We start from the raw sequence: 27,613 nt of genomic DNA on the forward strand, positions 1-27,613 counted from the left end.
TTGATGAAAGCAACTTTATTTTACGCTAAACCATTTAATCCTATCAAAATCCCAAACTACAAAGGCAAAATCCCTTTAGGCAATGGCAGATCTGCTAGTGTGGGAATAACAGGCCCAGACTCAGAAATGGGGTTACAAAGCGAGGGCGAATGAATGAGTGATGGAGAGGGTACAATAAGCTAGACTGCAGCACTAAATCTGTGTCATTGGTATTTTAGAGGCTGGGGCAAACCGAAAGCAGCCTGGATGCAAATTAAATACTGCACACTGGATTAGATTTCTAAATTTTATTATAAAATAAAAGCAGAAATATTTTCCAAAGAAGTATTCACATAATATAAACAATAAACAAAACTAAAGTAGAGTGACTCGCGGTTGATACTGTCGTTTAGGTCTAAAACGGAGCAGCAATATTTTCGGGCCGACGTCTGCCCCCGTTTGAGGTCGATGGGAGAATCTGACATTGACTTCAACTGGGGTGAGGATCGGACCATTATCTCCTTTCCCACCCAACAAATGGCGAAAGCACCACATAGGGCGAAAAAAGCTGTCTCTCCGCGTAGCGTCAGCTACCAAGAGGTTACAGAGTCTACCTAGCGCGCGTGTTGCTGTTATAACTTGACTAAAAGGGTTGTATTCTTAATTGTAATTGTACGTCGTACACCTGCCACGGATATATAACTACACTAGGATAACGGGAGCCATAGGTGTTTTCCAAGGAGGCATGTAAACAGCAACCTTACGTCCCCCCGAAATACAACGTGTCTTATCATACACAGACAAGACTGCTCCATTCCAATTCCAAGAGATTTGTGAAGTTCAGCCTGGGGAGGGGGAGGGGGTGAAAGTTGCTACATAGAACCATATTAGCATTATGTTTAAATCACAAGTCCTACCGAACCGTCCGTCTGTCTGAAACCAGCTTTGCACAACCCTTAAGACTTTGTCACAACATAACTGCGTACAGTCTAGTACAGTACCTTCCAAACAGCTCCAGCCAGCCAGCCATCCAAAGAGGAACAACAGATCCACTAATGAGTGTGTCATCACTTTAAAAGTTTCAAATGGGATTAAAAAAAAAAAAAAAACAACAACAAAAAACAAAAAAACAAACAGAAGGGGTGTGGTGAGGGGAGCGTGTAAATAGTTTTAGGAGCCAAGATCGACCAAGTTGGAGGACATGGGGTTGAGAATGGAGTCCTGCAAACTATGATGATGCATAGGGTCCGCACTGGGTACCGGAATGGCGCTAGGACCTTGCGGGTGACCCAAGCCATGGAGCGGCTGTAGGCCCGGGTTCGAATTGAGCAGTAAAGCTGGGCTGGAGGAAGTGTGATCAGGGGTCCCTGACGGCGTCTTCTCGTCTTCTGAGCTGCCCAAAACTGTCTTATTCCCGTTCATTGAGGCTGAGAGCGGATTGTGGCTGTTGGAGTTGGTATTTTCGTTGTTTTCCCTATAGGAAATATAAAAGGGAGGGAGATCTTAGAGTGGAGTGGACACAGCACCGGTTAACACTGGAGCTAGACAGGCGGCTGCAAGGGCTGCAGGATGTTGGCTCCCAAGGAAGACAACTGCAGGGCAGCTGAACCACAGCAGGTTTACAAACTCTGCAAACCTCAAAGGCCGCTTCATCTGGCATAAAGGTCTAAGGTCTGCAGAGCTTGTAAACAGAGTTTTCCACTAGCCCCGTAGAAAGTGTCACTTTGACAAAACGTCATTTTCTCCATCCATCTCCTGCAAAGTGTTTGGATAGCATTGGGGGGGGGGAAAGGGGGGAGAAAGAAAGGGGCATTTCATTTTAAAAGCACTCCTGGAGAGGCAAGCAGAATGTCAACTATGCCTTCTCCTGGATAGGCAAAACAAATTCAAATTGTGTTCTCATTAGTCTACGCAGATCAGCCTTAACTAGTTGGATTATCTGGATAAATCTTGTTTTCAGTAAAATAACTCGACTCCGGTTTTTTTCTCTCCTTGTTTTTCCTCCGAAAACCGAATGTGTAAAAGAAGGCAAGCGGACAGAATTAACTCGCCTCTTTCCTGAGTCCTGCAAGGAAATGTCCTTCATAACGAATGACATTCCTGTATTTCTTCTATTGGTCAAAATTAGACTAATGAGAGCGCAAATACAGTGGGAGCCAAATTTTGCTCTGCTTAGCCACAAGAATAGTCATTCTATAGAAAAGACATATCATTATTTCAAATATATATATATAGAGAGAGAGACAGACAGACAGACAGACAGACAGAGAGTATGTACCTCACATATGTATGTAAGACCCAGAGAACTGCTAGAATCTTCATCACCGTAGCAATGGAGAGCATTGGGATGAGTTCTAAAGTCCTGTATTTGTTACTTGGAAAGTTAGAGGACAAATGCGGTATTGATCCGCAGGGAATGGGCCCCTATAGGCTACGTCCAGCTTTCTGGTACAACCGTGCATTTATAATTAAAGCTGATGTATGACAAAGGGCCAAAATCCTTCAGGTTTTACTCGGGAGAAGTTAAAGGACGGCCTTCAGAGTGAGTTGGGCTCTGCAAGGGCTGGGGGATGTGGTTGGAGACACTTAGTATCCAAATAATACAATTAGAAAAGAAAGCTCTGTTTGAAGAAGTTGTTTGACAGAATGGCAATCCCATGAAAGGGCCGTTTTCCGACGCCTAGGGTGTAATGTTAGGTTGAGTGTATTTTTCTATGTCAAAAAACTTATTTGTCTCTGGAGACCTTTAAAATTTGATTCCACAGAAATGAAAGGAATAAATGTAACCTTCATTTCCTTTGGATATTTGAAGGTGAGTCCCTCCTATCAGCAATAAAAGGATTTCTGACATCTCGTAAAAGCAACACACGGGAATTTGAAAGAAAATTAAAGCACTAGCACGTCTGGGGAAACGTATGGCGCAAATCTGTACAGAACCCAAACCTTGTTGAGTCTCACAGCTACACGTAAATCTAATCAGCTGGGTGCTCAACATTTCCGAAACACATTCAACCGACTAAAACTGAAGCCACCTTTAAGCCATAACGCGAATGACCTGGAGCAGATTTTCAATACCGACACCGCCAAAATGATCATATCCTTACGGACTTGCGATTTCAAATGTCTTGTGTATGCACACAGAATTATAGACAGTGAATTTGGAATCCTGCATTTTGCTTCCCTAATAAGTTTCCGATAGTGCATAGGAACTATTGGGGGGAAAAAAAACACCCAACAGAATTTTCCCACCCTCCGCCCTTAGCACACATACACATTAACCGCTGCTCGGCGATTAATAGTTTCTTCTCTTCATCTAATAGGAAAATATCACTTATTTAAAGTACCAGAAAATCCTATATATTACGCCTTCAGGAGCATCGATTTATGTAGTGATGCAAACTGCATCTTAATTAACAAGGTAAGAGATTGCTCCATTAAATATTATGTCCAGGTTTACTGCTCTCAGCCTGTTTCTGACATTAGGAACAGTTTCACCAAACACTACTTACCGTGTGGCGACCAAATTCTGTTCTCAGTTGCCCCAGTGCCATCCACTGAAATCAGTTAGATGGCACGGGAGCAAATGAGAGAAGAAAGTGTCGATACTATCAGATTTGTCCTGACAGACGTGCAAAGCCGCACAAAGTGATACCGGGCTGCATTTCGCTGGAACAACAAAGTCGCTGTTTTCTGGCTCTAAGAAGTACATTTTGGGGACACTTTTCCTAAACTTTTCGGCTCTGCTTCTCAAGGTAAAACGTAACAATTTGAAAATCTAGCCATTAGGGTTAACGTTTTTATTTCTGAGTGTGAAGAACTGTGTCCGGTTGCGTTTAAACTACAGAGAAGATGTGAAAGATTTTAATCCTTCCTTCCAAAAGTAAACAGCAAGGGTGAATAGAAAGGAGGCCCGGCAGCGTAATTAAAGTTTAACTTTTGCTAACACATGAGGGGGAAAAAAGTGTTTAAATTCTACAAAAAAACCTCGAATGGGAAAGATTTGGGTGTACACAGTGCGTTTTGTCAATGTATTGGCTGCATAGACACAGACCAATAAATGCCCAGGCCTACGGCGTGAGATCTAAACCTTTAGAGGATTCGCCCAGGTATTTTCTCGGCTGGAGAATATCAGTCAGTTCTTCCACAGAACTATCTATTTGAAATATGGGAGCTGTAAATTAACACACGGATGGAAATGCAGCCAGCAGGGGCTAGACTACGGAGAGTTTTTCGCATTCTTCGTCCCTAGTCAGTCTCATTAAAGGCTTTTCCTCTGTCGGAGTCTAGCTCAGGTGGATACATCCCCAGACACGGCTCCTTTGAAACTTCAAGAGCATCACAACTTGCCGAGCCAGCGAGGCTCATGACACGTAAGGCTGATGAATGCCCCTGTTGATCGCCACTTAAAAGTATCTCACATGAGATCGTTAAAATAACTGTAGTTTAAATGACACATAAAGTCCCACCTGAAATGAGCCCGTTAAAATGAACAGCTCCACCACTGACTACTATTAGAATGTTAATTTCATGGGAAATAATATCTCCATGGGGGGGTGGAGAGAAGAATTACAAGTTGGTCTATATTGGTGAATTTATGTATTTGTTTATGTTAACTTGCCTTGTATTCTTCCCTAACTGGGAGTTATCGGTTTCGATCTCCATTATTGTATTTTTTCGTCTTAGCTCCTTTAAAATCCTCTGAAGTGGACTATTCAAAGCATAGACACAAATATATATATATATATATATACATATATTTTAGAGGGCGTCAAAACCAAACCAAACAAGGGATACTAAGCATAAATGCGGTGAACGACTATACCACATTCAAACTCCCAGGCTTCTTGGCTAGCGGTGTCAAGCCAAAAGTGAAGGGACACAAAGTGCAAACGAGCAAATCATAATAATACAAAGCACCCTGTGCGTAAGGAAACTCCGAGCCATGCGATCTTTAAGGCCAGCGCTCATCTGGGTTTCCCAGCTCAGCCTTCTTTTCCAGGGCTTGAGAAGAGCACAACTCAAGCGTCCCGAAGGAAGGGCCCAGTCCTTGCTCGCGGGAAAGCAAAGCAAAGGCTCGCACTGACTTTGGTGGGAGGTTTTTTTTGCTGTCGGTTTTAGGGTTTTTTTTTTTTTTTGCCTGGATACAGACTGCAAAGAGGCTGGGCACAAGGGTAGCTAGACAGGCGCCGTGAGACAGACCGGAGCAGTGCGAGAAGGGGGTACTTACTCGTACCTTTCCTTGGCCTCAGCAGCACGGTCCCGTTGCCTCCGGTTTTTAAACCAGTTGCTGACTTGGGTGGTGGTGAGCCCGGTGGCCTCGGCCAGCTCCCTCTTCTCCCGAGGGGACGGGTAGGGGTTGTGGGCATACCATTCCCGCAGCACGCTCCGACTCTTCTCCTTAAAGCAGTAGCTGGTTTCCTCGCCGTCCCAGATGGAGCGGGGCAGGGGGAACTTTCGGCGGACCCGGTACTTGCCCACTGCCCCTAGGGGTCGCCCCCGCAGCTTCTCCGCCTCGATGTAGTGCGCCTTGAGCCAGAGCTGCTGGAGCTTGGGGTGGTTGTGCGCGGAGAACTGGTGGCTCTCCAGGATCTTGTAGAGCTCGCGGAAGTTGCCCCGGTGGAAAGCCACCACGGCCTTTGCCTTGAGGACGCTCTCGTTCTTGTGAAGGTGCTCGCAGGCAGGTAGGGACCAGAGGAAGCGCCCCAGCCTTTCGATGTTGCCCCCTTGCTGGAGCACTTCGCAGACGCAGGCCACTTGCTCTTGGGTGAATCCAAAAGTGGGGAGCATGGACATGATGGCCTTTCCCCCGCCCGGCTCTACAGCATCGGACTCGCACCCGGCAGCCACATACACGGCGAGACAGCGACGCCCCGGATCGCGGAGGCAGAAGCCAAGCGGCCGGCCGGCTCCGGCGCCGGTCACAGCTCCGCGCCGAAGTCGGCAGCCATCGGCAGCTGAGCGGAAAAAGGATCAAAGGCAGAGACCGAAGGTGAAAACTTTTTTGTAAGTCCAAGTTCCGAGAGTAACTTTGCGCCTCTATTGTCTGGTATCAGCAGCGCTCACAGTGGTGGTGTCTTTCCTCTCCCACCCCCACCCTCCTCCACCGGGCTGGGATCTCCCTTTTTTTCGCCCCCCCCCCCACCCTTCAATATAGGATTCAACATAATATAGTGGTTAAGTCCTGCTCCCCCTCTTCTCTCTCCCTTCTCTCCTCCTCTTCCCTCGGCTTGCTTTTTTTTTTTTTTTTTTTTTTTTAATAATATTATTCTAAGCTGGCATGAAAAGTGATTATCCGCGCTCTGATTGGTCCGGTTATCTGACCCGAGGACTGCCAGGAGAAGACAATAGTTTTAGTCAAATTATTTGCCATGGTGACGCTGTCCGTCAGGGGTAACCTGATCTGTTTTGAGGTGGCTCCCCGGCTGGGTTGACAGATTGCTCTGATCCACTCAGAGGCGGCCCTGCGAGCTGAGATATTAGCGAGAGAGAGAGAGAGAAAGAGGGAGCGAGAGAGAAATTTCCGCTGTGATTGACGCTGCAGACACCCGGAGAGGGAGGGAGGGCCAGCCAGAGAGAGTGTCCTGGTCACAGACTCTCGCAGCGGGGGCGCTGCAGTACCAACAAGTCTCCCAGCAACTCTGTCTTTGAGCCCTCCTAGCAATAAAACTCCCGCGAAAGTCGGGACGCCGCTTGCAGATCGCTCACGTTAGGTAAAACGTTTGAGGCAAATTTAATCCGTTGTTGGGGGTCGGGAGGAAACTTGGGTTCTCACGGGGGTTTCAGCTCCCACCAGGAGTTTCTTTATTAGTAAGATCCGGGGTTATTTTTTTTTTGAAAGTGGGTAGTTTAATAAATTGTAAAGGTCCCATATGTACAATAAAGACCCAGGTTTTTTTGAACCATGATCCCCTTTACACCCTATTTATACCTAGCCCCGGCCGGCGGTGGGCGAGGAAATTATTATATTTGACTCCGACTTAGCATAGATTTCAAAGTCAGCTATCAATGATTTTTAAAAGGAAGTTCCAACTTTCGATAACTTTAATAGCAACAATAATTTCATTCCGTGTATATATTTCTACTTCCAGAGAGGCGAATGTTTATAAATCTCAGGCTATGTTATGAAGCCACAAGAAGGGCAAAGTTAAGGTTAGACGACACTTTATAAAGCAGCTCTTTTCATTTCCTTTGTATGTCTTAATTTGCAGACTCTTCGGGGCAGGGATTCAGTCTTCCTATATCTGTGTACATCTGTCTATCTATGCATACATAATGTGGGGATCAGATAGAGAGACAGATGAACTAGGGTAAGGATGTAAACTATACAGCGTAAAGGAATAACTTGATCAGGCACATGAATAAATGTAGACTGTCTACTGTGAGGTGTTCTGTTCACACACAGATGATTTATCTATCTAGATGATTATCTATCATTTTAGCGGTAGACAACTAAGCCACTTTTAAGGTGCAGGAAATTCCCCCGGGTCAGTTCTAGCGGAGTAACCTCCCTAGGAGTTATTACAATACTTTATGGCACCAAGAGCAGGGCAGTTTTCACGACCTTTAAATCTGTTGTCCCTTTTAGCCACGTTGGGGAGAGCTCCTTCCACGACGCCATTCAAAGCCCTCGCATATAAGAACATCAGACGCCTCCGCAGTTGTGGGTTTCCTCAGGGATTAATTGTTCAAGCGGATTGCCCCCAGCCCATCCCTTGTCTGGATGATACAGGTGAAGAGATAGGTTGGACCCATGGACATCCCGATCCTCATCCCATCTCTCAGTCCAACCCCTCCGCGCGGTGAGAGGGGCCCAGAAGTGGAGAGAGGCTAGCAGGTCGGGATGAGCCAGGGAGGGAGCAGGAACGGTGGTGGCTGCCGGGAGGCAAGCAGGCGGGCCTGGAGCCAGGGCCGGTCTTAGGCCTCCCGTGAAACTGACGTGGTGGACTCGGGAAAGCGGTGCTGGCGGGTCACCCACACGCAGCTGCGTCTGCAGCCCCCAGCCAGCAGCAGCGCCAGCGGCGACTGAAGGCCAAGCTAACTAACGCTAGGGGAGGGGGAGGCAGTAGGATCCGGCTCTGAACCTGCCCTCGCGCCGGACAGAGAGAGGACAAAGTCTGTCAGCTCCGTGCAAAGTGGGTCCCGCCGTTTGCAACCAAACTCCTGCTGTGCCCTGGAGTGGATCGGCTCGCTGCGCGCTGCACAGCCGCTTGCTTGGCAGAGGGAACGCGGAAAGGAAGACGTTAAGTGGAAAAAGCGTAGGATCCTCAGCCATTGGAACAACACCCCTTTATCAGAAGGGGAACCCGCTGTTCCTGCTTTAGGTCCTTCTTCAGCGTTCTCTTTTCTGCCTTCCTTGCTTTTGTTTTGTTATTATTAATTATTAATGTCATTGGTGTGAACAGGAGTTGGAAACTCCATCTATTTTTTTCCTGTGGGATATTTTCAGGAGGGTTGCAGTAGGTAGGGAACCACAGCAAACGGCTCTGTTTTTGCTAAATCACAGAACGTGAATGCGAAATATAGGCTTCATCTGTAAGGTGAAGTCGATCGAATCCATTTAAAACAATGCAAGGGGCTCGGCTTTTTGTTTTGTTCTGTGTTTTTGTGAAGACCCATGTCACTACTTTCGCCTTTAAAAAAAAAAAAAAGTTCGAGCACGCCACAGTCTGAGATGAGTACGATGGTCAACTTTGCCGGATTCAAATTGTGTTTGTTGGCAAAGAAAAGAATTCAGAGGTTGAGGTTTCATACTCACTCTAAATGTCCGTGTAGCTTGTAAGAAAGGCTGTATCGTAAAATCATGATAAAGAAGGATCCATTTCAAAATGTTATTCAAAACAGAACAGGAACGAAGACTGAAACACACATTCTCCTCCGCCCCCTACACACACACACACACACACACACACCCCGCATTTTGAATTAAAGAACACAGAATTCTTTAGTCCCTTCTCCTCAATTAAAACTGTGGGAAAAGATAAAAGAACTAGCGAGGTCCTCCCTTCCCCCATTTCTGTTGTTGCAAATTTATGAGGATATACCTGACTTTTCTTTCCTCTGCTTGAATCTTATAACCACAGCAGCTGAATTTGAATGGGGATCAGAGAGCAGCTGTTCACCCTAGCCGGAAGGGAGATGTCAAAACCTGTTGTATGGACTTAGATCTAAGAAATTCTCTTCTTTAGCACCCTAAAATGTGAGTACAGAAACTACACGCAGGACCTTCTCCATTGGCACTTTCACTTTACATTAAGCAGACTGCTGTTTGGACGTAATACTATTTCATTTCCCAATAAGTGGGGAAACATAACGCAGTTCTATTGATAAGTGGTATATATCAGCTTGCATTTAAACGCAATTGCAAATTAGTGACGTGTATTTAAAACGTGCACAACTGTGGTTGGTTTTCAGAAATCTTTATATATGCTAGAAGAAATCAGCAGAAAGAGACTACCAAGGCCACACTATCAGGCAATTAAAACTCCAGTGATTTGCAAGACTCACTCAAGCAGAAGAATAACCCTCTTTGTAGTCTCATACGAGCTTTTTCATTACAATGTATTTTAAAGCAACACGCGCAACCCAACCATTAATTTTTGCAGCACGAGTGGGAAATTTTTACATGACCGCTAAGCGTTGTATGCTTGTAGCAAAAGTCAGGATTTAGCCAGTCTATTTCAACTCTCTTTCCTTGAATTGCTCACTCTCAACGGCTTGGAAATCCTCACATTTTCATGCCAGCCAGACATTTGGATGTGTAATTAAGCACAAGTGCTTTTCAGAGAGGATAAAAAATTGTGCACAAGTAATTGTTGAACACAAAATATTCTATTAGACCATCAGACTGTAAACAGGTCACTATGAAATGTGGATACACTGGATGAAGTAGAATGATCTGTATTGTCAATATACTGCTTTTATAATCAGTCCCAGATCTAGTCTGCCTTTAAGCACTTTATAGAATACATTTATTTTACATGAGCTGATCTGTGTTATTAAAATGATTGCAATAAAATAACACGAGATACAAATATTGCAGCTATTTCAATGCCAGCTTGCCCTCTCGATGTTGCCTACATCACTTCACGTTAGAAAATAATATTTCTATGAGGTTGCAGGCCTCTTTGATATTCTCTTTGAAGACATTAACTTACTTTATCTCCTATATCGAGCATTGCATCGTTTAGCGAATCTTTATACTATGTATATGCATTTATCTCCCTATATCTATTATCTATATCTATTGTATAAAGCATATCTATTCTATAGAGAATAGATTACTATAATATATAGGTAAATCATATATTACTATATATAACATAGATAGATGCAGTTAGATACAGATAGATATAGTTAGATGAAGGTAGAGATCCAGATAGACATATCGCTATAGAATCCTCTTGCTGGATGTTTACAAACTTTTAGAAAGACGTGACGAAATCATTAGTTATATTTCTTAATAACCTTTTTTTTTTTTTGCATGTATGGATAACTTCTTCTGAGAACTTTTTTATTAATAATATTCGGAAGAGATGAACGTGTAGGCAAAAAGCCACAGTGCAGTGTAATTTACAAGTACAAGGAGAAAAAAACCCCACTAGTTGAAAATTATTTCCGTTCAGGGTATTCTGATCAGGTTTTTAAATGAACAATCCCATTTACAGGGTCAAACCGGGCCATCAATTGTTAAACACAATTCCGCTTAGAAATCAAAGGAGGAGACGTGCTTAACAATGAATAAGAAGATATTGCCCGCAATATTTACCCTCCGACCCTTGGTTTCTTTCTTATGAAACGGAAGGAGCTCTGCAAGAATTCTGGATTTACATTGTCCCGCTTCAAAACCTAGGAAAAGGCATTTGCCTTGTTTCTGCTCTGTTCCGAATCCAACGGACTGTGAGCGTCTTTGTACATTGCACGTATTCTCAGGGCCCGGTCCTGCTGTCCTTTCTGGGGCAAAACCGCCCGTCAAATTCAAGGGCGAGTTTGGACTGGGCGGAAGGGACCCTCGGACTCTTCTGTGCCATTAAAGGTTGCACGTAGGGGTACAGCGAAGCTCCTGACCCGGCTGGAAAATCAAAACATGTCAGAGGATCATTGCCAGTAACTAAATAAAAGCAAACACAATCGGTTGCTGTTTCGTGGTGTTGTTTTATTTATTTTAGTGCGGGAATAATTCAGAGCTTTTGCTACGCTGCAGAGTTCTGTTCCTCAAGGGGACAAGGCTCTGCAGATATGGAGCGGGTAACTCGATTAGGCGAACAAACTTCGCTTGAAAGAAAACGCTGTTGAACTGTGGAGAGGGGGCGATGTGAAACTGGATTCTTTTTTTTTTTTTTTTTTTGGGGGGGGGGGGGGAGGGGGGACGGACAGGATGGAGGGGGATCCGCGGAAGGATGATACCACGAGCGGCGTTTTCTCCAATGTGCGTGCATTGGCGTGATCGATTATTGTATCGTTATTATCTTTGATCGGATCCCGAGGGATGTCGAGTTCTGGGCTAGGCGCTGAGCGGATCCTTTTCAGCGTGCAGCCGTCCAGGAGCAAGAGGGGCTGATTTAGGTGATCGAACAACAGTTTCTAAAGCCATGTACCGGTGACGAGCGGGCCCGATGAAACGTGACCAGCTAAACTGGCCTCAATGAACCGATGCTGCAGTTTCTCCCCCTCCCACCCCCTCGCCGATGAAATGAGACTCCTGGAGCTCGGGCTTTATGTTCTCAACACAAGAGCGCGTAACCTCCAGGGCTGCCCGTGAAACCGAATAGCCCCAGGTTAATGTGGTCATTCTTGATTAGCTTTTTATGAGCCCTTTTACAATCTCGGAAGGAGAGGGGAACATCTGAGCACGCGAAGTTCACTTTGTGTTATTTTAGCCCCGGTTTCCAGAGTAAAAGTGGAAAGTCACACTATTTACGTAAGCCAGGCGGGTCGGCGAAAAAACAGAAGGGCGATGGGCGGGCAAATCCTGGGCTTTTGCACGTTTTGCTGAATCTCCCAGAATGGAAGTAAAATAACACCATTCCAGCCCAATAACTACCTAGTGTAAATAAGCAAACCGCTGCAGCGGTGGAAGGCAGACGCTAAGCCCTAGGAAACACGCGTCATTAAAACGGTCCTAGATTCCTAAAGTTATAAGGGATTTCTCTCTCTCTCAGCAGTTTACAGCCCTCCAGACAAGACGACAACAACAACAACAACACCACAACGCACATATGGTTAAAATGAGGAGAGAAAGCTTTCTGCCTCGGGGGATGGGCTGGAGTAACTGGCCAGGAAAGCAAAGCATGGAATCTCCAGTTCTGGGAGCCTAAAGCAGCGACCAGGATCCTTTGCCAATATTTGTAAACTTCTTGTGCCCAGGGATCTTCTTGATCAGAGCAAGACCAGGTTGGTAGAGAGCCCGAGCGAGCAAGGATTCTTTTCTTTTTTTCCCCCCAAGTTGATGAATAGCGATCAGGTTTCTTTTAATGGCTGCCCCCTATTTTCACAGCCTCCCACCACTAACCCATAAGCCTGTTTCCTCGACCTCAGTTAATTCCATTGATTATTCCAAGATGATGAGGAAAGCAGGAAGATTGCTGACTGTTCTGACTGATTCAGGGCATTTTTTTCTCTCTTCTTAACATCTATATCTATCTATGGCTCACGCCCTTTGGGGATTTAACTTCAGAGTACTTTAGGAATAGACCCCCCTGGCAGCTTGGCGTTTTTAAAGACTCGCTCGTTCTATTTCAAATTCCCTGCAGTGTCGATCGTGGGGAGCATATTACCATGTTCATGCAAGTGCCCTGGGTGGCTGGTCTGAACTGTCTTTACTAGGAAAGGGAAGGACTAAGAGGGCTTGCTGTTCCATGATGGAAATGGGCAAGTGCAGATCAGTTGGTGTCATGGACCCCCTTAATAGGAAGGGGCGATGCAAGCAGTGATTTGCACTATTCATTCTTTACTTTCCAAGATGAAAATACCATGTATCCTGAACGAAAACAATAAACCGAGTACCATGGGTTTGCCAACAGGCAGATGATGCCTAAAACTCTGGAGAACAGAGCTGGTTAGGGTAACGCTGCAATATGCACACTAACTGGGAATTGTCATCTCCTGGCTGAGAACTAAGCAGTGGGATTCCACATATAGATTGCTTCCCCCCACTCCATAACATCAAAAGGTTGAGAGGAGATATAGCTAAAATGTTGCTGTAGGTCTGTGGTTCTCAACCAGGGGTGCATAAAAATCTTCCAGGAGCACATCAACCCATCTAGCTATTTGCCTAGTTTTATAACAGACATCATAAAAAGAACTAGCGAAGTCAGTACAAACTAAAATGACTTGTTTATACTGCCCTATATATTATACACTGAAATGTAAGTACTATATTTATATTTAATTGATTTATTTTATAATTATATGGTAAAAATGAGCAAGTAAGCAATTTTTCAGTAACAATGTGCTGTGGCACTTTTGTATTTTTATGTCTGATTTTGTAAGCAAGTAGTTTTTAAGTGAGCTGAAACTTGGGGTATGCAAGACAAATCAGACTGCTGAAAGGGGTACAGCAGTCTGGAAAGATTGAGAGGCACTGCTTTAGGCGATACTATGAGCAAAAAGGAGAATGCAGATTAAGACAAAGATGTAAAATAGAAGATATGGGCCTTATTCAAACCTTGTATGACTTGACTGGGGTCAACAGAGTTGCATTTTCTTACACTCCATCTGGGTTTGGATCAGGATTTCTTACCAAGGACTTTGATTATTTGTACAAGTCTGGCTTTTAGAAACATAGTTATATGAAATGACACTTCACTATCTGAGCAGGATTCACCCTCCCATCCTCCCTCTCCCCACTTCTAGGCTCCTCCTTTGTAAACAAAACATGTTATAGTTTCATTTTCTTTGAAATTATAACGTGAAAACCATATGTTGTGAATAAATTACAGTACAGGTGGGCAGAAGTACACACAGAATCTGCCCTCATTATCACATAGGAATCTGCAAATAATATCAGTCACATTTTATTTGCATTACAGGAGACCTGCCAATTGTATTTATCTGTACAGTGACATGTATATGTATGACAAATATGAGAGGGAGATTTCCAAGACCCAAATGGCAGGCAGCTAGGTGCGTACCTCCTCCAGCGGGAGGTAGGTACTTAACTACCATCTGTGTTTTTGAAAAAAATCTCAATATTTATACTAGTACTAATAGCAATACATTCCCATGAGCACAGTAATTCCCCTTATTCACTTTAAAAGGAAGAAACATTACCAAAGTGGTCCTCTTTAAATAATAATACAAACATTTTTCAGTTCCACCTTGTTTTGACATTCGCAGCACCAAGCTGTGTACGGACAAGTACAGCACATCCTGCCTGTTGTTTCTCAGCAGTCTGAGCTACAGGCCTTAATATACTGCATGTTTCCACTTACCTTTCTGAGGAGCCTCACAACCTCTCCAGAGTCTGAATCCAGGGATACCACCACTTACCTAGTCTCAGACTGGTGACTGATACAGAAAAGGGAAAGAAGCTGGGAAACCTACAGCCCGTTCCTGTGGATGTCAGTGGCAATTTCTGCTCCTCTGTGTGAAATAAATAAATAAATGACACTCACCCTAGCTCCAATTCTGCAGTGGGGCCCATGCATGAGGAAGCATGGAGGAGATTATTTATGTGAATCCCAATAAAGGATTGGGGCCTATGAGGACCCAGCACTGAATGTCAGTGTCGCTCTAATGAAAACAAACCTTCCTCCCAGTTCTGTCATATTCTTCGAAAGAAAATGATTGTATGTCATAACAGCATAGAAAACCCATTAACCCCATTACAGAGAGTTTCAATTTAACTTTATTATGAAAAAGCAGTGTCTTTTTGTTCAAAGAAAAATTATCCAAATAATAATCCAAACATCTGCCTTACACAAAGGATAACAGAGCTGATATCACCTCTCCCAGCTATAACGAAGCAGGCTGGCTTTTTGGAGACCAATCCTATTACCCATCCATGCAAAGAATTCCAAGAGGTTCAGCACCTAAGATAACTCAGGCCCCAGTCTTGTAATGAACTCTGTGCAAAGATTTACTCACATGGTGCTTATAGCAGGATTAGGACCTAAAGCACACTGCAGACTGTGAAATGAGTCTGCATAAGTTCTGATGCAGAATGTTGGGTTTAGTATTTCCACGAACATGCACGCTATTAAAACTCTATAGGACTGAGATAAATTAAAACGCAAACCCCCCCCCCCCCCTTCCACCCATGCAATGTAAAAGAACTCTAGTTTCATCCTTTATCCGGTTTTCTTCTTTCTGAACATTTTTTAGAATGTTTAGAATCAGGTGTCAAAATGATTAAATCATCATGATTACCCCCTAATATTATGTATAAGAAACTTGATGAAAAAAACGTAGAATAAGAAACATTTTTCCGCTTACTCGAGAGGAGAAAGGTTTTAGATTTAACATGAAAATGGATTTCTTTAAGAAAATTAGGGGATATTCATGCAGTTTATTTGTCGTGCACTACAATTACCTGAATAAGATTTAGAGAAAAGATGCGGGATAGCAAGCAATAGTTCAGAGCTGATCCCCTTTTTAATTCAACATTTGCAGTTTGTGAAATTTTTTACAATATTCTATAGTTTCCCTTTGTGAATAAGCACAAACTGCTTCAATTGCCTCTTTCTTAGATTGAGGTTGTCTCCTTCATTTGACCCCCCATCTTTCTGAAGTTGATATTGTTGAGTAAGCTACAGATGAAGTCCAGTGAATTTTGATGCTTATTACCTAGGAAAACCATGGAATTTATAGACGTTTGGTGGATAACAAATACGTTCCAGGTAATTTTCACTTTCACCTGTTTTCCTTTTTAGTCACAAGTTGTAGCCCTGCTCTCAGTAGGGCTTGATGTAACAAGGTTGTGAGTAGTTCACCTCTCTTCTCAGGTTTCACCTTGCAGGAATCGGTCCTTAGAGTGTAACTGATGCAGCGTTGTCTTCCTGAGACTGCAAATAGCCTGAATCAATAGCTCTGAGAGAAATGAACTGCTCCATTCAGCTCGGTGGTTTGTTAGCACTGAAACATAAAGATTACATTGAAATATTAATATATTAACGATATAAATATGAACACTGCAGTTCATTTGTGCAGAAAATCCAGCTAATGTGTTTGTGCTACAATCTCAAACTACCGCCCATGCTTTCCCAAGAGCTAAAAGCTGGGTGATCTTAAGTAAGGCCAGGTCTACACTTACCTGGAAATTTGGTGGCAGTCAACGGGAGTTACGCAAGCTATGCAGAGTAGCTTGCGTAATGCCCATCAACTTCATAACTCCTCTTCTACGCAGTGTCTTCACAGTGCTACACCAACAGGAAATGTGTTCCTGTCGACACAGCACTATGCCACTTAGGGGGGTGGTTTTATTGCATCATCTTCCAGATCGATGGAGCGGGTTTTTACTGACCACTCAATCAATCTGGATAGATTGATCTGACGGCGTCAGTGAAGACATAGAGTCACTTAATCTCCCTGTGACTAAGGGCTTGTCTGTACAATGAGTTTGTGAGCAGCAAGGTAGGGTGTAAATCTAGATCTACAGTGTTCCAGTGTGTCACTGACTAACTGTCCAGGTGGTGCCTGTTGCCTGCACTAAAAGTCCCTAGTACGGCTTTGATCTACTGTGCACTGGGGAATTTCTACAGCATTACCATGTGCCATGCACTAACTGTCTGAGTCAATTCTGCTGCTGGGCACTAGAAGTTCCCGAGTGCACGGTATTGTCAAAGCATTCTAAGGACTTTTTGTGAGCAACAGCGGGTTCCACATGGATAGTTAGTGCATGGCACAGTGTGGCATTGCAGAGTAACATCCCAGCCTGCTGCACACGAACTTGTCACATGGCCATGCCCTCGGCTGTCCCACCTGTAAAATAAGAATAATACTTACTCATATCAAAGGGTTTTGTGAGGATTTCATTATTTGCAAACTGCGTTAAGACTTTTGGTTGGGAGGCACGGTAGAGGTGGGAAGCAGTAGTAGTTTCATGGTATTTAGTGTTTCCACTTCTGGTTCCTTTTAGAAGTGCAGAGGAGTATATTGTTGCCCCTTTTTGACCTAAGTGGCTAGTCAAAGTTCAGAGCCTGGGAGATGTATCAGTTGGGAGTGGAAATCGATGGAGTCTGGTCTTTTCTTTGATGTAATCTTGTTTATTTACAAGGCATGCTCAAAGTCCTGCTTCTCTGTACACAGGAGGAATGAGGAACAAAAGGAGCAGTTTCTTAGCTTAGAGTTTCAAGTCTCTTTAGCCAACACCAAATCCAAAAGTTCTCTCCCTATCTTTTTCCAGTAGCTTACAGGTTGCTGCTTGGTTTTCTTGTTTTTTGCCTCTATCTCCCTCTCTGATCTGTGTGTTCTGCCTTCACATACACACACTACATTGCATCACACATGCATGCACACACACATGCACACCTTGTGCAAAACATCACCACCCTCTCAATCCAAAACTCCTGGGTCGGTTCACAACCCCCATTTTTCTTTGGTGGAGGGCTGGTGATTAGTGTATCCTGACAGTTATGTTCATTGAAGGGTGCATTCCCACCTAATCTCAAAGAGATTTGTGATCCAGAAAAATGGTGAACTAACTTTTAAAAGATCAGCTTTCATTCAGTGTGAGTTTCTAGGGAAAAACAGAGATTGATTCTTTTCTTAATCCAAACTGATCCCTAACAAAGAGCAAATTTACAGAATAACATATAACACGATAATACAACATACTACAAACCTTGATCCTGTAGCAATTACTCAGATGTGAAATTCTATTCAGTTCTGTAAGGAAAGTATAGAGGCTGTGACCATAAGCAAGAGTAAGAGTCAGCCCCAGAAGGATTTTACAAAGCAAGAGGGCAGGCAACATTGACCTGGATTCTGAAATTAATACAGTTGTTTATAGATAAGGGTGACATAAACATTTGACATGTTGAAAGATTATGGGGAACTAGGACTTAGAGATCATAGAGAAGGTTACAATATTAAAGATGAGAGGAAGTGAAGGTAAAGGCAGAGCTGAACGAGTGGCCTATATGGAGGCTGTGGTATCGTAGGCATGTTAACAGGCATAAGAGAGGTCGGAGAGGAAAGAAAATTCAGATTCAAGTATGATGCCAAAGTTGTAGCTGAAGAGGCAAATTGGGGGTCTGAATCAAGAAGAGAGAGCTCTGTTTGAGGATGGTTCTCTTGCCCTAGAGCAGTGCTTCTTTGAGACATTTAGCTAATGGAAGCTGAGATGAAGCCATGAATTTATAGGGTCAAGACAGACAGAAAGAGTGGGTAGGAAGGAGCCATTACAATGTTGAAAATATATACAGCTGATCAGCAGCATCTTAAAAAGAGGGAGCTAAGATTAAGAATAGACCGTGATCCTGTGCTAGGCAGGAGGTCAAACCAAGATGGTCATAATGATCCCTCTTGCCTTAAAAGTCTATGCCAGAAAGTCCTCAAGATGGGAAGGAGCGTGAGTTTGCTTTATAAAGCATCTCTGTGCTTCCGAGATTCCAGAGGGCTGCAAAGAGGCCAGATCACAGGCTAGGATTTGGTCCAAGGGGACTGAGAAGAAAGAAGAGAGAGAGAGAGAATGGTGTAGAGGATGGGATTTGGGAGAGCAGTTTCAGTTCCCTGTTCCACTACAAATTCCCTATGTGACTGTGGGCAAGTCATTCAGTCAGTATGAGCCTCAATTCCCCATCTGTAAATTGGGGATTATATATTTCCCTTGCTTTGCATGGTGAAGATAAATACTTTAATGATTGTGGGGTGGAGTAATGGAGTCCACAGAAGTACCTTAGATGTGGAAATAGATTGATCCTTCAGCTTAAGGGCTCTGCTCATGGATGAATTAAAAACCCAGCAAAATACATTATGAAGAAAATTGAACAAAGCATCAGTCTCACTCTTACACAAAACACAATCAATGTGCATTACCTTTGTTTTCCTTGCTACCACTTTGGGCTAGCCATTAGTCTTGGGCCCAAGAAAGAATTTATCCCTTCTTCTTCACCTGAAGGAAAATCACACAAGTCACCTTTAAGTGTGTTTGTGAAAGAATGAAAAAGGGAAGAGGTCGGATCCCAGAAGCTACCTACCTCTGCCAAAAATTCTGGCAGCGAAGCTGGGCCTGACCCACAGCCTACTGCAGTTAATGAAGAGAATCCCATTGATTTAGTGGGCTTTGGATCAAGACCTGAGGCAAGTTGGAGCTGGAGAAGGACACACAAGTTCTAAGGGAGCAGAGAAGTGGGGGGAGAGAAACAGAGGATTTGGCTTAAAGAACAAGCATGGGTGACTAATGAAAGTAAAACTTCAGATTTTGATAGCGCTCAAGTCAAAACTTCCCTAAGGCATCTTTAAATTGAACAGCTGGCATATTTTGTGGCAGATAAGTACACAGACACTGGTCTTGGCAGCATTACAGGGGTAATATTTTCACAAGGATGAACTGTTCTTGGACAGTTGGACAAACAGTTTTGCTTTCAATACCAGGCAGACGTTTTAGGCAGGCTAGTCATATTAATTAATTAATTATTAGTACTAACTGCTTTTTAAAAAAATCCATTTCTTGAAGACAGTCAGATGAACATTTCTCTCTCTCGGTTTATGTCCTACAGTATCTTAAGAGTGCTGAGATAGTGCAAGATTTTGTATCCCATTTATTTCTCTTCTATAGAGTGCTTCCTCAAGAGTCCAGTGGTGTTGAGCAAGTTCCAGAATTAAGAGACCTTCTACCCCAGCAGGTCCATTCATCTTTTTTTTAATTTCCTTATTTTGATAGATGAAGACCTGTAATACGTCTCTTGCTCAGGCACGTTGGACATGAAAGAAACATTGTTCAAGCCATCAGAGAAGTGACAACATTAGGATAGTCAGTATATGCAGAGTTTGCTGAAGCAGGCATTTTCTCTTCTATATGCTAAATAAACAGCCAGTTCTTATGCACTGTGTGGTGATGACGGTTGATTCACTGCTGCTGAATAATAGTATGTCATGTAAAGTTTTGATTTATTGCCTTATGCGGCCCCCAACAAACATAATTTTTTTTGCCCACATCTGAAATTCACAGCCAAACATGCAGCCAGTCAGATCTTACCCAGATGCTAACACACAGATGTGTGGTTTTTGTCTGTGAAATAATATGTAGCCAGCACAGCTCTTCAATAGAAAAATCATATAAAAATATAGATTATGCACATATAAATTAAAGGTATATGCCAAGAATTTAGTTATATGAAATCTGTATTAAATATAGGACTCTCAATATTTCCTTCTAAAAAGTTTACATTTGTGTACAAAATGGGGATAAAATAGATTTCTGTAATAACCAACAGAACTATCCTGTTGCATGCATAACAAATCAAAGGAGCCACATGCCTTTACTGTTGATTTCCATGGCCTTCCTCTTCCTCCAACCCTCCACAGTAGGTTAACATTTGTTGTGTCACCTCTAATTTTAGGCCTACATCTTGCAATCTGATCCATGAGGGTGGATCCCAATGGAATCCCTTTGATTACTCTGCACAGACATAAAAGTACACACAATGGATCATGTTGCAGGATTGGGGCCATAAAATATTTGCAACAGGACCATGAGTGACATTATGGCTCCATTGAAATCAAAGGCAAAACTCCCACTGACTTCAGTGGGACTAGGATTTCATCCTATGTCTTTCACTTGTCTTCAAAATAGCTGTGACAACTATGGTACTGTTTTAATAATAAACAAATACCATAAAATCATACAAGTTAGCCATAATAATGAGTAATGGTGTTTCTCGTTCATGAAGGATTGAGCTTTATGAATTATCCAATATGAATATCCAATATGAATATCCAATATTAGCTGATATCATGCCAGAAGTCTAAAATCAGTGGGTTTGTCAATTTACATTTCACAATTTTGTAACAGAGACATGGCAAATATATAAGTGAAAAATGGGATTTCCCTTCCACTGGCTTTAGTATATATGTTAGTTGAAGAAAAACAATTTCTGGAAATGCTTCTGTTAATAGTCAACCTGATTGCATCTACTACATATAGTTTTCAAGACAATTTGTCCTCAGTAATTTTTGAATGAATTATTTTAGAATACAATGAGGAGAAGGAGATCGAAATCATAGAGAAGCTTGACACTGAGGACTAAGGTACACAGGTACAAGTGCACAAGACTTCACCCATTGCAAAACTCCCATAGAAGTCAAGAACATCTCAGCTGGTAATATGTACTTCCCTTCCTATATCTATTTTTCTGGGCTTTATATTATTATAATTTTCTAAATATGGCCTGATCTTGGGCATGAAGTCAGCAGGACTTATGCTGGAGCGAAGAGTGCAGAGTAATACCCATATTTAACAAATGATGAAACATAGAGGAGGAGAAAAATACATTTCCTGGCTGGGAAGCTATTGAACATTTTGAGCCAGAGAACAGAGACTTGGGGAAGGCTTCACAATATAAATAAAGCTTCCTTATATAGCAAAGGCCCTTCTCTTCGTACCTGATATGAGTTATCAGCTGAGTAAATACTGATTAGACTTTCTGAAATACTTTAATCAAAGAATCATCTTATTTTATACATTTGGTGTAAAATTCATCCTTGTGCAGAGAGCCAGCACAAGGCTATCAACCACAGAACAGGGCTTCAGTAGTATGTAAGTGGAGCATCTTAAGCCTGGCATTGGCCATCTTCACAGAAATAGTTCCTTACAGTAAGGTTAGTTCTTTATTAATTCCTTTTCTACCATTAATTTGATATCACATTGCTATTGGCAGATAAAGATAGCATCTTTATTTACCCAGCAGAAAGGTAAAGTGTATCAAGGTGTGCAAAATAATTCTCCTGATTTAGCCTATGGGCAGACTTCCAAATGGAAATGGCTCTCTTCCCAAATGTAGAGTAACAAGTACTCACATCCACATGGGAAAAAATGTGAGCCCTTTTCTCTCCAGGAATAGCACACGGCTCTTGATGAGTATACCAAAGAATTCCATTCCTCGTGATCTTTTATGAACACTGTGTCCACATTCACTAAGCAGGATCTCTCTGCCAGGGAAGAAGATCCGTTGAAAATTTCTCCTTATACCAGCATCAATCCTTTTCTCCAAAGAATCTGATTGTCAAAGCCTTCTGACCATGAAATGCCCAATGACTTCAACAGGAAATTTAAATACTGAGGGCCTTGCAAGACCAGATCTATGCTCTAGAATTGACCCTGACCAGAAATTCAAACCCAGATTTAAATTCCATAGCTTACAAATTGTTACACAGTGGATTTTGAATGGGCTATTGGTAATTTTGCCTATCATATATTCATAGATTTTTAAGCCAGAGGGGACCATTATGATCATCCAGTCTGACCTCCTGCATCACAGAGGCCATAGAACTTCCACAGTAATATATCTGCCGTATATCCCCTTCTACTTATTTCATTCATACAAAATTTATTTTTTTCATGGATAGATGACCACCGACTGATCACATTACGTTTAGGTCTTTTCTGACTGCTGGCCAACCTCAGAAGAAAAAAAAAAGCAAGGGAAAGCTGCCAAACCCATTTGTTTTGTGTGATTCTCTCCTTCAGTCACGCAAGAAAAGACCCTGCCTCTTTAACCTGGGCAGTTGATGGCTGGATTTTCTATTTATATGTATCCTCCAAAGCTAAACTACGGATGTTAGAGGAAACAAATTTAATACTCCATGTGCTTCACATTTGTTGCAGGTATCAATTCTAAAACGCACTTGGCATATTAAAACACTAGCATTTTTACAGTGAAACAGATTATGGAAGCTGCTTTTGATAAATTCCAGCAACAGCTTGTTATATTCCATGTGTTACTTTCCCCAAACTATGGATTGCCATATCAGGTCTCGAAAAAAGTTCCTAGAAAGGGTGATTGAGCACACAAAGAGACTAGACCATGTTGCTTCTAAAGAAAGGACTCCACCCTTTTAATTTGCATTGTAATCTGACACATTTACCAAGTAGTAGTATGTTGTTTTCCTCAATTTTCTGGGAAAAATATTTTTCATAATGAGTTAGACTTTCCTTACTAGTGTTTGAAAGTCAGGGCCAGATCCTCAACTGGTGTAAATGGCTGAAGCTTCATTGAAGTCAATGTAAAAACAAACACAAGAACATGTTCACGCCCTTCTTTCCTGAATTATTGTGGGGAAGGATGGCAAAAATTAAATTTCACCTGAGGTTCTTTCTTCAAGCTGAGTAGCAGGAAGTAGGGGCATAGAAGGTGGAGTAGGAGGTGGACAAAGTGTCATATTGGGATGAAGTGAGTAAAGATTAAAATGAAAATTGCTTTGTTTTAATTTTTCCAAGAAAACACATTCATATCCACAGCCAATTGGTTTACTCTAAAGCTACAATGCTAATGGAGTCAGTGAATGTTCATCCTAAATAGAAAATGAAAAGAGCCTACCCAGCATCTAATGAAACAAACGGCAAGTGATTCACTCACTAAATCTTTCTTCAGATAATTTATCTCCCACAATATTCTCTTTCTACATATTAATTTGACAACATGTATTTTCAAATGTAGGTATCCGATCAATGTCTCTGTGTAAATTCATCTAGCTGATGAAACAAAACAGTAATATCTAACAATGACATTTGGCACAGGTACAAACACAGTCATCCTGTCTCATTTATTTTAAGATTGCACACAAAGAACTCTGAAATGCAAATCCATGAAATCGCTTCTGTATTTTGTTGTTGAAAGATGTAAAAAGTTTATCCACATTAACCTTCTATATTTCATCACCCAGTTCTAAACAAAAAGCTTGTGTTTTTAGATGGTAACTGTATTTCACTGTTGCTTCTTACTAACTTTCTACACAACAATATTTTCATGTTAAACCTTGCTTCCTGAAAATACTTCACCAAACTTTACTTTATTTTCAATCAGCATGTCCTTTATTTCTCCTGCATTTTTTGTAAAACTGTTGAAGTTATAGCTCAAATATGAATCTGTGATATTTACATTGAATTCCGAAGAATTAACTATAAAACCAGAAGACTGGTATATATTTTTTAAAAGTTTATTTGGAAAATATGTTTAGATTGTCTCAAGTGTTTATAAATCAGACACAATGTGATTTATAGTATTATTAGCTATGCTCCTTTGCCATTTCTAGAGATTATTAAATGGTTAGCAAAGCATGTTTCAGTTAATCAACCAGTTGCAGTCAGCAATGTGAAGATATTATATCTTCATCCTTTGTTTTCATCATTTGTTTGAGCTAAGCAGGGTCAGTCTTGGTCAGTATTTGAATGGGGTGACCTCCAAAGAACACCAAGATGCAGCAGGAAATGGTATTAGTTAATCAATAAATTGCTCTCTTTCTTGTGGCTCAAATGGTACTGTCTTTCTTTGTGTCTTACAAAAGCATCATGTACTTGGACTTTCAAAAAGCCTTTGGCAAAGTCCTTCACCAAAGGCTCTTAAGCAAAGTAAGCAGTCATGGGATAAGAGGGAAGGTCCTTTCATGGATCAGTGACTGGTTAAAAGACAGGAAACAAAGGGTGGGAATAAATGGACAGTTTTCAGAATGGAGAGAGATAAATGCTGGTGACCCCAGAGGTCTATACTGGGACCAGTGTTGTTCAACATATTCATAAATGATCTTGAAAAAAGAGTAAACAGTGAGGTGGCAAAATTTGTAGATGATACAAAATTACTCAAGATAGTTCAGTCCAAAGAAGACTGCAAAGTATTACAAAGGCATCTCAGGAAACTGGGTGATTGGGCAACAAAATGGCAGATAAAATTCAGTGTAGATAAATGCAAAGTAATGAACATTGGAAAATATAATCCCAACTATATATACAAAATGATGGGATCTAAATTAGCTGTAACCACTCAAGAAAGAGATCTTGGGATCATCACAAATAGTTCTCTGAAAATATCCACTCAATATACAATGGCAGCCAAAAAAAGCTAACAGAATATTAGGAACCATTAGAAAAGGATAGATAATAAGACAGAAAATATCATAATGCCACTATATAAATCCATGGTACACCCACACCTTGAATAGTGTGTGCAGTTCTGGTTGCTTCATCTCAAAACAGATACATCAGAACTGAAAAAAGTACCATGAAGGGCAATATAAATGTTTAGGGGCATGAAACAGCTTCCATATGAGAAGTGATTAATAAAACTGGGACTTTTCAGCTTGAAAAAGATATGATAAAGGTCTATAAAATCATGAATGGTGTGGAGAAAGTGAATAAGGTTGTGTTATTTACTCCTTCACATAATAAAAGAACCAGAGGTCACCCAATGAAATTAATAAGCAGGAGGTTTCAAACAAACAAAAGGAAGTACGTCATACAACGCACAGTCAACCTGTGGAACACGTTGCCAGGGTATGTTGTGAAGGCCAAAAGTATAACTGGATTCAAAAGAGAATTAGATAAGTTCACGGAGGATAGGTCCATCAATGGCTATTAGCCAAGATGGTCAGGGATGCAACCCCCCTGGTCTGGGTGTCCCTAAGCTTCTAACTGACAGATGTTGGGACTGGACAACAGGGGATGGATTACTTGATGATTTTCTGTTCATTCCCTCTAAAACATCTGGCACAGACCACCGTTGGAAGACAAGATACTGGGCTAGATGGAACACTGGTCTGACACAGTATGACCATTCTTATGTTCTTAAAATACCAGGCCATTGGCGTTAGTGGAGGTGCCCCTGCTTATGCCAGCACTTACTTAGATTGCAAGCTCTTCGGGACAGATGTACAGTACCTAGTACAATGAGGCCCTGACTGGAGCCTCTATGTGCTACCGTAATACACATATTAAATATTAATTAAAATTGTAATTATTAATAATATTAATGTTCACATTTGCTGAATGAGTTTTATGTAAGCGTTTCAAGGGTTGTTTAAAATGAAAATAAAACCCACTTTTAGTAACAGAATTAAAGTAGCTTGGTTAAATCCATATTTTGGTGGCAATTTTTCTCCTTTGTATAGCATGCTGTACATTTCTAGTAGCAAACTTCTTGTCACTGAACTCCTCTTTCTGTATAAAGTAAAGAGGGGGCATGCAGCAGGACTCCAGATGCCTTCCTGACCCTGCTCTTTGGGAAAATGCCACTCCAGATTTGGATCTGAATTTCATGGTTTAGGTCTGTCTCTCCAGCCAGGTCCTGCGCAGCCCAGATGAACAGTGCTGCACACACCATGTACGCATCAGGGGAAAAGTGACTCATAGATTAGCATGTGCAGGGGAACACGATCCTGCATTAATGAGCGTTGTGCTGTATGGTTGCTGGCCTAGATGCAGGGGTGTGGCCAAAGAGGGGAACACGGAATTAAGTGCCACATTTGCGTGCTGAGGATTTCAGCTAAACCCTTTTCTCAGACACACTGGTTCTCCACCCGCACTCCACCTTTCCTTGTACTATGGGAGCAGGCGTGCAAAGGTTTTGAGACTTACTTGTGCCATGGGTAGCCTCCTCTTGCACCTGCACTGGAGCACCACTTTGCACGCCTTACTGCACACAGCGTAAAGACCTGCAGGATCAAGCTCATGGTGGGCTAACGCAGAACAGTGAGTATGAATATCCAATACTCTAGGAAGCGCCGATACTGTTCCAGTTCCAGATTCAGACTTCATGGGTTGGACCTGCTCAAAGTGTCTGGCTTACTTTGAAACCAAATACTTGAAACATCCCTCGCATAATTAGTAAATCAAATCTGTGGCGTTATGTTCCATTCAGCTCTGTTTCAAAACTAGTATGATTTAATTCAAATGTTTCATGACGCTGATGTACTTTAGCCAGAGCTTCAATTTTCTGTGGGGTGTTAGAGGAACAGGGACATTTTTTCTTCATGAAATGAGAGGCTAAAAACTACTACAGCCGCGCTTAGGGAGAGCAGGTATTCCCAAGCAACTGTCCTACAACACCCACTACTATTTCAGTCAATAGGCTCTGCTCAGCATGGACTCAGTCATGACCAGTTCTGTCACAGCTTTGTGATATATCTAAACCTCTCCTAGCGACTGGGATGAAAGCATCCACTTATCACACCCAAAAAGTAATTTCCACGTTAGCCCAGGTCTCCAAAACCATAGTGAACCGACCCCCTAAACTTCTGTACCACCTAACCTCCCGAAACAGTTACCCATTACTGAAATTGTTACACTTTTTAAAGAAACTGGTTACATTAAGTGGCTAAGATGTCTTATCACAAACTCAATTTCAAGTGTTTCCTCTGAGTGATTAAAATCTTTGTTTTAATTTGTCTTGTATATTTTCCTATTACAGTTTAGAAATGCTGCATCTGACCATATGTGAAACATTTCTGAAAGGTGTCAAACTGACTTGTCATGGGTTTGGAATGAGGACTAAATTAAATGTGAATATTGTAGCATACTTGTATAAATAATGAGATATTCCAGTATAAACCACTCATTTGGCAGTCATTTCTCTAGCAAAAACTACTAAGTGCTACAAAATTGATGCTTAACTTTGACACACACGGAGAAAATCAGGAAGGAAAGTGTGAGTGTGTGTTTAAAGTTTATTATAAAAAAAAAATCCAGCCTCTTGTATTTTGTTGC

The 27,613-nt window shown here is 42.0% G+C and overlaps 1 protein-coding gene and 1 long non-coding RNA gene across 3 annotated transcripts; one reads left to right on the forward strand and one right to left on the reverse strand.

Moving 5' to 3' along the window:
* Positions 1-329: 329 nt before the first annotated feature.
* Positions 330-5,827, reverse strand: SIX2 (SIX homeobox 2). 2 transcript variants are annotated; one of them, XM_067565427.1, is made up of 2 exons: positions 5,213-5,827; positions 330-1,453 (listed from the first exon to the last, which is right to left on the reverse strand). In XM_067565427.1, the coding sequence occupies exons 1-2, from the start codon at positions 5,770-5,772 to the stop codon at positions 1,150-1,152; spliced, it is 864 nt and encodes a 287-aa protein (XP_067421528.1). In that variant the 5' UTR covers positions 5,773-5,827; the 3' UTR covers positions 330-1,149. The 2 variants fall into 2 exon arrangements, with proteins under 2 accessions (XP_067421528.1, XP_067421529.1); XM_067565428.1 differs by having other exon boundaries at positions 5,207-5,827.
* A 6,521-nt stretch (positions 5,828-12,348) lies between these two features.
* LOC137164458 (uncharacterized) lies at positions 12,349-19,897 on the forward strand. The gene is made up of 3 exons (XR_010923036.1): positions 12,349-12,369; positions 15,666-15,815; positions 19,802-19,897. It is a non-coding gene; the product is annotated as an uncharacterized lncRNA (long non-coding RNA).
* The last annotated feature ends 7,716 nt before the right edge of the window (positions 19,898-27,613 follow it).

Source organism: Emydura macquarii, unplaced genomic scaffold (genome assembly GCF_026122565.2).
Source record: "Emydura macquarii macquarii isolate MOO-44397 ecotype Brisbane River unplaced genomic scaffold, CSIRO-AGI_Emac_v2 contig_2676, whole genome shotgun sequence".
NCBI lineage: Eukaryota > Metazoa > Chordata > Testudines > Chelidae > Emydura > Emydura macquarii.

Coding starts and splice junctions, on each gene's coding strand:
- SIX2 (XM_067565428.1), bottom strand. CDS start 5,772: ATGTCCATGCTCCCCACTTTTGGATTCACCCAAGAGCAAGTGGCCTGC. Junction 1,454..5,206: donor GAGGCCAAGGAAAGGTACGA/GTAAGTACCCCC, acceptor TATTTCCTATAG/GGAAAACAACGAAAATACCA.